The sequence below is a fragment of the Callorhinchus milii genome, unplaced genomic scaffold, assembly GCF_018977255.1.
Source record: "Callorhinchus milii isolate IMCB2004 unplaced genomic scaffold, IMCB_Cmil_1.0 Scaffold1, whole genome shotgun sequence".
Lineage (NCBI taxonomy): Eukaryota > Metazoa > Chordata > Chondrichthyes > Chimaeriformes > Callorhinchidae > Callorhinchus > Callorhinchus milii.
In genome coordinates this window covers 137,179,870-137,190,593 of record NW_024704742.1, presented here as the reverse complement: position 1 = coordinate 137,190,593, position 10,724 = coordinate 137,179,870, and the positions used below count along the sequence as shown (strand labels likewise).

General features: G+C 49.3%; 1 protein-coding gene across 1 annotated transcript; it reads right to left on the bottom strand.

Moving 5' to 3' along the window:
- Nucleotides 1-2,545: 2,545 nt before the first annotated feature.
- Nucleotides 2,546-6,427, bottom strand: ier3ip1 (immediate early response 3 interacting protein 1). Its single transcript, XM_007885244.2, has 3 exons — nucleotides 6,319-6,427; nucleotides 4,046-4,147; nucleotides 2,546-3,027 (listed from the first exon to the last, which is right to left on the bottom strand). The coding sequence occupies exons 1-3, from the start codon at nucleotides 6,407-6,409 to the stop codon at nucleotides 2,972-2,974; spliced, it is 249 nt and encodes an 82-aa protein (XP_007883435.1). The 5' UTR covers nucleotides 6,410-6,427; the 3' UTR covers nucleotides 2,546-2,971.
- Between the last annotated feature and the right edge of the window lie 4,297 nt (nucleotides 6,428-10,724).

Sequence of the window (10,724 nt, the reverse complement as noted above, 5' to 3'; positions counted from 1 at the left end):
GGTGATGTCTTGTGTGGTAACTCGGCCTTATCCTCTTTCAGGCGGTGCAGACAAGGATTTCTATTTCCAGATGGAAAAGGTTCCTGTGGAGTCCTGTGGTGTAGTGGTTAGAGCACTCGCCCCGCAAGCCAGAGGACCAGGGTTGGATTCCTGGGCACCGCCAAACCTGAGCCAAGTTTCACTGCAGGTTTGAAACATTTGAGATCAACAGATTTGAAGAGTTTGACATCAACGGCGTTAATGAGAGACTCCAACAGCTGATTAACCCGGTAAGGGAGTGGGAGTCAGTGTGGGAGTGTGTGGGTGTCTGTCTGTGTGTGTGTACTTCTGTGTGTGTGTGTGTCTCCGTTTATATCTCTGTGTGTGTATGTCTCTGTCTGTGTGGTTATGTCTGTGTGTGTGTGTGTCTCCGTATACATCGTACTTTGTGTGTGTGTTCTCTCTCTGTGTATCTCTGTGTGTGTGTCTCTCTGTGTGTATGTGTCTCTCTCTACATGTGTGTCTGTCTGTGTGTCTCTCTCTGTCTCTGTGTGTCTCTGTCGTGGTGTCTGTTATCTCACAGATCAGATCGAGTTCAAGAACCTCTCACTTGTCTACAAATCGGTGGCCACTCGAGTCGTGACCTGAAGATGGGGAAGGAGGGGGCGAGGGGTTGAGGGGGAGAGTTCCAGAGTTTCGGGTGTAGTGGCTGAAGGTACGAGGATTCCAGCCGTGTGGGTGTCTGTGTGCGTCTGTGTGTGTATACCTGTGTGTCTGTTTGTGTGAGTGTGTCTATGCCCTGTCAGTGTGTGTGTGTGTGTCGGTGTGTGTTTGTTGTGTGTGTGTCTATGCTCTGTCAGTGTGTGTGTGTGTCTGTCAGTGTGTGTCTGGGTGTGTGTGGGTTGGGTTTGGGTGTGAAGACCCTCGTGGACAGTGGCTGAAGGTTTGCCCAACAATAGATTGGTTTGGGTTCAGTCGGGTGGAATTTTGATCAAGTTTGTCCTGTGTTTGCAGTCGGTGTTTCTAACATGACATTGAACAGACTGGTGTCTGGGACCAAAAAGGGAGAAAGAGGCAGAGATTTGGGCTTATATCGGAGAAGAGAGAATGGACTCACTCCCCACAGCCAATCTGGAGGGAAGAGGGATATAGTCCAACCAACATGGATCACTGCACGTTAACAAGACAATTCCTACATCAAAGCCCCACATTGATCCCATCAACCCATTGGGTGAACTTTACTAACCTGTCGTCAGCATTCATTTGATTTGATGAAATGTCATTTTTTTACTCATTTGTATGAATAAATATCAATTGATTGAAGAATTTGTGTTGGTCCTGACTTCACCCCCAGGGTCACAAGTTTATTTAGCCCTTACAGTCCCTGGAGACCCCTCGGCAAAGCGATAAGATGCTATTTCCAAATGCTGGGCTTATTCCGGCCGCTTTGCAGCGACTCCTGTGAAGCACCTGGAGACGTCTCAACGGCACGATTCACCGTTGTGATTCACCAACCTGTCCTCTCCCTTCATTCTGCAACCTCTCCGTCTCTCTCTCTCTCTTTCCCACCACTCTGATTCTCTCTCCCCACTCTCGTCTGTCTCTTCGTCTCTTTCCCCGCTCTCTCTCCTCGCTCTATCTGTCCATCTCTCTCTCACTCTTTTTTTCCCCGCCCAGTCTGCCCCACTATCAGCTTCAGACTCTCTGCCCCCACCCTCTGGAATTGCATCCCTGAGCCCCTCTGCCTCACCCCCTCCTTTGCCTCCTTCAAGGCCCATCTTAAGACCTTCCTCTTCGACCGCACTTTCGGTCATCTTTCTCCCCCCCTTGCTACCCCCCACCCCTCCCCACCCGATCCCAATCCACAGTTCGGGTGCGAAACCCTCATCGTCCAGGGTCGTGGGTCCTCCTGACGTGAAAGGCACTGTATGAACGCAATTGCTCCTGTTGTGTTGTTGATTGGCCCGACTCAGTGGTAGCTCTCTCACCTCTAAGACTTATCAGATATCGTAACAGCATCACGACTCTCTCCCTGCTCTCTTCCTGTCCGCGCTCGCTCACTCTCTTTGTCCCTCTCCCCACTCCCACCCCTCCCCTTCCACACATCGTTTCCCCGCTCTCGCTCTCCTCTTGCTCTCTCCCCTCACTCTGTCTCTCTCTCTCTCTCCGCTCTCCCCCTCCACACACTATGTCTCTCTCTCTCTCTCTCCTCACCCCATCTCTTGCCACTCTATCTGTGTCTCTCTCCCCCCCCCCCCGCCGCTCTCTCTCTCGGTCTGTCTCACTCCCCTTTCTCTCGGTGTCCGTCTCTCTCACCCCCTCCTCTCTATCTCTCTCCCCGCTCTATTTCTGTCTCTCTCGGTCTCCATTCCATGCACGCAAAAAAATTCCTTGTAGAGGTGACACAGATTGGTAATCTGTCTGGTTTGGAGACTTTGAACCCTTCTCCTCTCCTAACCTATCCCTCTCCCTTTACACCCTCGCTCCCTACTCCCTCTCTCTGTCTCCCTCCCTCTCTCTGTCTCTCTCGCCAGGTCTGCTGAGTCACACCAACAAACCGCAGGACGGCTGTGAAACATTTTTCTTTATTCCCAAACAAAACGGTTGCCACTGTTCTATGGCCGAGTCAGAGGGAGAGACGCACAAGCCAGACACTCCCCGTGTTGAACCCGCAAATTAATTGAACGGAGAGAAACAAAAAATAAAAGCGAAAGCAAAAGAACGAAGGCTCCGGCTTGTAATCTTACAATAAAAACCTCCTGAAGATAACTGTCTGTGAGAGAAAGAGAGCAAGAGAGAGAGGAGGGAGAGAGAGAGAGAGAGGAGAGGAGAGAGGCTGTTGGGCTAAGAGCAGGACATGCCCAGATCTCCGCTTGTTTCGCTACCTCATCGGTGACTCGGGCTGTAGGGTAAGACGTTCTTCAATGGCGACCTTGTCCCTTTCCCCCCCCTCCCTCCCCTTTAAGAAGTTCTTTCCCCCCCCCGTCGTCCGTCATCCGAACAGCAGCAGTAACACGATGGTGATGGAGTTCACCACGATCAGAGGAACTGCGGGGAGGAAGAGAAGGCAGGATCAGTTTCAATACAACACACAACACAGCCCCACGGGAGGACGTCTCAAGGGCTCGACAGTTGCACGCGAGTTGGGGGTGCGCCAGGGAAAGATGACCCAAAGCCCAGTCAAAGATCGCCACCCCCCCACCTTTTGGAAGTCCCTTCGCCCCGTGTGCGTCTCAAAACCCCTTCTCTTCAGCCGGGGGTCTGACACATGCGGAAACCTGCCACCGGGCTTCAGAGTCTCCAAACCAAACTGAGAGTGCCAGAGACAGATTGTGGCACGTGTATAAACGGGCTATTGACAGAGCGATGACTTAAATGGTAGCGACACGTTAAGCCAGGGTCGGGGTATCAGGAGTTCACTGTACGTAGATTCATGTCACAGTATGATTGTGAAACCCACTGAAATTAGGAGTCAGGGATTTCGGGAAAAAGTGATCATTTTATCACATTGACAGCCTCACATTGACATTTGTTGGCATTAACAACAGATAAATAGCACATTGTGAAAAGGTGTATTTTATTCACCATAAATTTCCGGTGACATTTCATTCACTGATGAGTCAAAGCTTAATATTATTATTGTTATTATTATTATTATTATGTTCATTTGTTAACACAAGGCCTGCACTACTATCTTGTCAGTGTCTAAATCTCTATTAATAACAACACCAAAGGATAATCCTGGGATCTCCTCTATTCCCGGCCACTGCTGGGATCACTTTTTCACGAAATTCCTGATTCCTAATTTCAGGGATTTCATGGTTTCACTATTTTTTTCTGAAGTTTTCAGTAAATTTGGGGTAAAAATTGAAATTTTCACAACTTTACCGTAACGTATAGATGATATGGGAGGGGGGGGGGGGGGGGGAGGGAGGAAATAAAAAGTTCTGGAAGCAGGAAGATGCTAAGTCAGTCCGTGTATGGAGAGTCCCAACAAACAAGAAACCTTTCACGTCCAGAGGACGTCCTAAGGTCCCTGGACAGTCAGTCAAAGTTCAATACTCACGTCTCATGACCATCCGGACGGAGCGGATGAGGTTTACCAGCTGCGATTTAATTCCCGGCTCCTCCCCGAATCCCCCGATACTCTGGTCAGTGCCCCAGCCAACTGCGGGGAGAGAAACCAGTTAGCTTGTTAGGAAGTACACAGCCTCTCCGCTGCGGGAAGGCGGGGGAGAGAGACGACAGAGGAGATTCAGGAGGAGACTCAGTGTATCAGCCTGGCTCAGCGGTAACACTCCCTCTCGCCTCTGGAGTCAGAAGGCTGTGGGCTCGAGTCCCACGTCGGGACTTAGAATCACATCGTCTAAGAAGACACTCCAATACAATCATTGGGGGGTGTTACATTGTCGGAGGAGCCGTCCTTCGGATGAAACATTAAAACCCGAGGTCCAATCTGCCTGTTCACCTGATGTTAAAGATCCCAGGGCTGTTCGACGATTGGCTGCTGCATTTCTCTCACAAAATACACAGTCACTACGCTACACTTTACAGTATATCCTGTGAAGCGCTTTGAGACGTCTCAACGAGGTAGTAAGGCACTATATCAAAGTGCAAGGATTAGTATAGATTCACCAGGTTAGGGTTAGGAGGCTGGAGAAATTGTACCTGTTTTTACTGCAAACAGAGTCGGTCGAGAGGAGACGAGTTGCATTTCTAATAGCACCCGTCACGGAAGGCGGCGTCTCAGAATGCTTAAAAGAACTGTGACAGTTGAAAGGATCAGGGATTTCGATCGCCTAAATAGAGGGAAGCTATTTCCATCTATGGAGTGAGTAACTAGAGGGAATACACTTGAGATCATGAGGGTAAGGGAATTGTCCTTGTGTCCAGGTCAACAATCCTCCAGGTAAAATTGCTCATTCACTTTTCCTGCTGTTTGTGAGATGGGTTGTGTGCAAATTAGCTGCTGCGTTCACCTGTAAACACACGGCACAACACCCCACAGGGAAATCCCCTTAAGCCCTTTGAGAGGTTGACGACGTGAAATGGCAATTGATTATATCTAAAAGAAATTGTCAAATTTACTATATTCATCACCAAAAATTACTAAAATTACTAAAGGTAATTTTCTTTACGTGCAGTTGTTGGGACATGAAAACACAACCAAAACACAGCGATTGAAGGGGAATCCATGTAGTTTTTTATTATAATAATAATCCTTGCATTTGAAATAGCACCTTATCATGTCGTGGAGACGTCACAAAGCGCTTCACAGAATATACTGTAAAGTGGATTCACGGTGCGCCTTTTGGGTGAAACGTCGCAGCCGATTGCAGACAGCGGTGTCCAGTCGTGGATTGAGTGATCAATGTTTTTTTTGGGGGGGAGATTATTACACACGGAAAGCGATCTGCTACTCGACTAACAAGCGGATTCTTGCTTACTGCTAAGTAAGCAGAGGAGCGTGGAGAAAAGAAACTTGCCTAAGGTTTCGCCCGTGCCTGGGAACTGCACTCAGGTCCTCGTGCTTTCGAGGCGAGCGCTGTAACCACTACGCTACAGGTCTCCACGTGTACATAAAGCGTTCGGGTTAAGCCGTGACAACGCATGAGAGTGTCTCAAAGAGCCTTTGCAGGAAAACACAGCAGCGCAATTTGCACACAGCAACGTGCCTGAAACTGCCGCGAGCCGAGCCACCAATTGTATTTCGGGGTGGGGTGGGGGGGGGGGGGGGGGGAGGGGAGAGGGGGGGGAATTGTCGGCGAGGACACCAGGGAGAAAGAAACTCCCATCTCTCTCCCAATAGCGTCGCGGGATCCTCAACGTCCGCCTGACCAGGGCACGGGCGGGAGCTCGGCTTAACGTCTCAGCTGAAGGACGGCGTCTCTGCGCCGTCGGCTCACGATCCGAGAGGTGGAGACTCGAACCCCACAACCTCCTGACTCGAGAGGCGAGACCCGGCCACGGCCACGGTCAGACTCTGGGGGGGATTGGGGGCGATGGGGGGGGGGGGTGGGGGTGGAAGAAAGTATATATCAGCCAGAAATAAAATAAACAGGTTAAAAAAAGACAATTAAACACCAGTCAACAGACACAAGGGGTCTGGACCCCAACAACCGCCACTCCCCTGTGTCCTGGACAGAGATATCCGCCAATAAAGTCCCTGCGCCCTCCCCTTTAACAACGCCACTTCCCCTTTAAGGGCACCGACGCGCTTTTTTTTCGCGGCCGACGAAAAACACAGGGCCGCTCCGGCCCTTTAAGCGGCGGCGGCGGCGGTTTTTTTTTTATTTTTTTCTTTCTTTTGAGCCCCGACGCGGCTCCCGGTGAACTCACTCTTGTTGAGGAAGCGCTCCTCGTGCAGTACGGCCACGGCGTTCACACAGAGCAGCGCGGCCTGGAGCAGCGAGTAAAGCGTCAGCGCCATGATGGCGGCGGGGGGGCGGGGCCTGGGGGGCGGGGCCTGAGGGCAGGGGGCGGGGCCGGGACGGCGGCTCAGCGCGGACACGAGGCTCAGAGCCCCGCAACGCGGAACTCAAAACCACTGCCCCAAACTACTGCCCCTGAGCTCACCCCAACCGCGTGTGTGTGTGTGTGTGTGTACCCACACACAGTCAGTCAGGGACACACTGACAGCACAGCTCAGCTCAGAGAGTCACAGTGTACAGAGACAATAAAATACACAGAGATACACTATACACAGAGAGAATCATATATATATGTGTGTATATATGTATATGTGTGTATATATGTATATATATGTGTATGTGTGTGTGTATACGTGTGTATATACGTGTGTATATATATGTATATATGTGTGTATATGTGTATATGTGTGTATATGTGTATATATATGTATACATATGTATATATGTGTGTGTATATACGTGTGTATATACGTGTGTATATATGTGTATATATGTGTGTATATGTGTATATGTGTATATATGTGTATACATATGTATATATGTGTGTATATATGTGTGTGTGTATATATGTGTGTATATATGTATATATGTGTATATATATGTATATAGAGAGAGGGAGAGTTACATTGTATAGAAATAAGAGTTACACTAAATATAGAGAGAATCATACATATATGGAGAGTTACATTGTACAGAGAGGATTAAAATTGAGAGATACACTATATATAAAAGAGAAATAAAGTACAGAGAGACAGAGTGCGCTGCACGATACAGAGAGAGAATGAGCTGTATTTAGCTACATTTGATATAACGTCTTATCATAACGTCCCAAAGCGCTTCACAAGATATACCGTAAAGGGGATTTTGTGGGCGAAATAATTAGGGGGAGTAGAGCACAGAGAATTACAGTAAGTACAGAGAGAGCACAGGACACGGACACAAAAAATATACAATAGAGAATAAACTGCAGAGAGAGGGAGAGAGAGAGGGAGAGAGAGTTACGCTACGTACAGCGAGAATGAGCTGTAAAGAAGAGCTTAAAATATCGAGGTTTCTCTGAATGTTTGATGTTTTTCTCTGCCTCAACCGGTCTGGGAGGATGGAAAGGAGGAGAGGGAATGGAATCCTCAGCTGTCTTACACCATCATCGCCGCAAGGTGGCAGCGAGAGACCAATAACTAGGACAGAGGGTGTCCTAAATCCTCAAATGGTCCAAAGGTCTCCCAAGAGGTCCACAGGATATACTGCAACAACAACAACTTGCGTTTATATGCAGCCCTTCACACAGGGTAGCGTCCCGGAGCGCAACGCTGAACCGGGTGGTGGGGGGGGGGGTGGGGTGATGTGGCCTTAAGCGCGATCAAAGAGGAAGGTCTTTAGATGGGGAGGGAGGGAAGGGGGCGAGACGGAGGGATTGAGGGAGAGAGTTCCAGAGTTTCGGGGCGTAGTGCCTGAAGGCGTAGCCACCGATGGTGCAATGGAGGACACGAGGGACAAATAGGAGGCCGGAAGTGGCCGAGCGGAGGCAGCGATTAGTGGAGTGGGGGGAGTGGGTGGGGTAAGCAGTCGGAGGTTGTAGGGAGGTGCGGGGACATGAAGGGATTTGAAAACGAGTGAGAGGATCTTGAAATCGAACCGTTCGGTGATTGGGAGCCGGTGGAGCCTGGCAAGGACTGGGGTGATGGGGGTACGGAGCAAAGCGCAGTGACTGTATTTGTAGCAACGTCCCACAAACAGCCGTGAAGTAAATGTTGACAATATTTCGGAGCTTGACATGGACAGGATCAGTAGAGCGTTCCAGGCTCAGTCCGTGATGGGAAACACAGAGCAAGATTGAGTTAGCCAATGTGGAGAGGGCGAGCAGAGCGGTAAGAAACAACAACAAGAACTTGCACTTATATACAACTTGACAATAAATTGAAGCTCTCCCGACAATCCTCTGGGGCAATAAGTAAAGCAAACCAGATGATGGGATGTATCAAAAGATCAACAGCAGCCAAAATAGTGGGGCATTCCTGCCGCTGTATAAATCATTCGTGAGACCATACTTAAGAGTACTGTGTCCAGTTTGATAAAGTGCCACATAAGAGACTTGTAAGCAAAGTAGAAGCCCACGGTATTAAAGGGACAGTGGCAGCGGATACAGAACTGGATGGGAGACCAAAAGCAGTGTGTGGAGAACAGTTGTTTTTCTGACTGAAGGGAAGTGTGCAGTGGTGTCCCCCCGGGGGTCGGTATTGGGACCACTGCTGTTTTTGATCTATATTATGTACCTGGACTTGGGTACAGGGAGGACAATTTCCAAGTTTGCAGATGATACTAACCTTGGAAAAGTAGTGAATAGTGAGGAGGATAGTAGCAGAATGCAAGAGGATATAGACAGACTGGTAAAATGGGCAGATACATGGCAGACAAAGTTTAATGTGGATAAATGCGAAATGATGCTTTTTGGGAGGAGGAGTGAGGAGAGGCAACATAAGCTGATGGTAGAATCTTAAAGGGGGTGAAGGAACAGAGAGACCTGGGGGTTCATATAAGTACAAGTACATAAATCTTTGCAGGTGGCAGGACAGATAAATAAAGCCGTTAAAAAAATCATACGGAATACTCGGCTTTATAAATAGGGTCATAGAATACAAATGTCAGGAAGTTATGATGAACCTTTATATAAAACACTGATTAGGCCTCAGATAGAGACTGTGTTCAGTTCTGGGCCCCACACTTTAGGAAGGATGTCAAGGCATTGGAGAGGGTGCCTTATCTTACATTTGATATTGTGCCTTATCGCGTCTTCGAGGCAGCTCACAGCGCTTCACAGAATATACTGTAAAGTGAATTGACTGGGTATCAGAGACATAGGGAGGTGCTATCTGAACAGGTACCGATAAATCTCAGTTAAACGTCTGATCCGAATCACAGTTCCTCTGACAATACAGCGTGGGAGTGGGGTGGGGGGAGAGCGACTGAGCCGGGTTGACCCACTGGCCACCTGACAGCTGAAACACTCCCTATCCCTTGGCTGATCCCATTGGTGTGTTCCCGTCTGACGACGTCTCCAAGTAGAAATGAAACGAGGAGAAAGCTCCCTCCGAGCAGATATAACCCGAAGAAACATCGCTCGTCCAGTGTGTTTCACTTAATGACAACAAAACATTAAGTGGGCTGGCGACTCGGAGGGTTTGACACTGAACCTGGGAACCCCATTTAACATCTCCAACAAAGCAACGCTCCCCCTAGCACCGCACTGGAGGGTCAGCCCGGACTGTGAGCTCCAGTTCCACGGAGTCAGGGCTGAAACCCACCTGGTCTGGGAGCAGTGTTTGGGGCAGGAACCATATCAGCTTTCACAAAGGAACTGGATAGATATCAATAAAGGAGCCTTTACTTTTTTGGTCAACCGGGTCTCTGATACATGCGGAAATCCATCACCCTGCTTACGAGTATCCAACGTCCACTGCTTGTCCAGCTAGGACCACCGTACCTGTTAGGGCTTTGGCTTGCAGGGTTGGCAGGAGCTGAGTAGGAGGATTCCCTGCTCCCAGTGACTGGTTTGCCCTTCCAGGAGTCATTGGTGTGGTGGTGGGAATAGGACGTTAGGTAAATGGGACTCAAAGGGTGGCTCTTCAAAAGAGCAGAGAAGTTCAGAGACTGTGTCATGCAACGAGAGAGAGAGAGAGAGCGAAGGAGAGAGAGACTCGCAGCAAGTAAGAGGGTGACACAAAGGGGGATGTAAATACATTTTAATAATAACAGTAAATAATTAGTACACGCAATATTTAAAGCCAAAATATTTCAAGTGATAAAGGATATTCTTATTTAAGGGGATAGTAATTTAAAAGCAGGCAAAAGCGGGACTGGACTGAAATTGAAGGGTTTCTTCCTCCAGATTGGGGTTGGGACTGGGGTTGGGATTGGGGAGGTTGGGGTTTGGGGGTTGGGGTTGGTGTCTGGTTGGTGTTGTGTTTGTCCCGGGAGGATTTGCTGGGTGAGACGACAGGTGACAAGCAGCTTCTTGGTGGCCCTTTGCACATTTGTGTAGCGCCTTTCATATCAGGAGGATGTCCTAAGGCGCTGGACAGTCAGGGATCCACAGCCGAGCTGGTGGTTGGGATCGGGTTGGGGGAGGGCGGGAAGAGGAGGGTGATCGAAGGCATGATCGAAGAGGAGGATCTTGAAGGAGGCAAGGGAGAGGGTGAGGTGGAGGGACTGTGTGATGGAGTTCCAGAGGGTGGGGGCAGAGAGGCTGAAGGCCCGTCCACCAATGGTGGGGAAGGCAAGGGATGTGAAGCAGGCCGGAGTGGAGAGGTTAGTAGG

Coding starts and splice junctions, on each gene's coding strand:
- ier3ip1 (XM_007885244.2), bottom strand. CDS start 6,409: ATGGCGCTGACGCTTTACTCGCTGCTCCAGGCCGCGCTGCTCTGTGTG. Junction 4,148..6,318: donor GGAGCGCTTCCTCAACAAGA/GTGAGTTCACCG, acceptor CTCTCCCCGCAG/TTGGCTGGGGCACTGACCAG. Junction 3,028..4,045: donor CGTCCGGATGGTCATGAGAC/GTGAGTATTGAA, acceptor TCCTCCCCGCAG/TTCCTCTGATCGTGGTGAAC.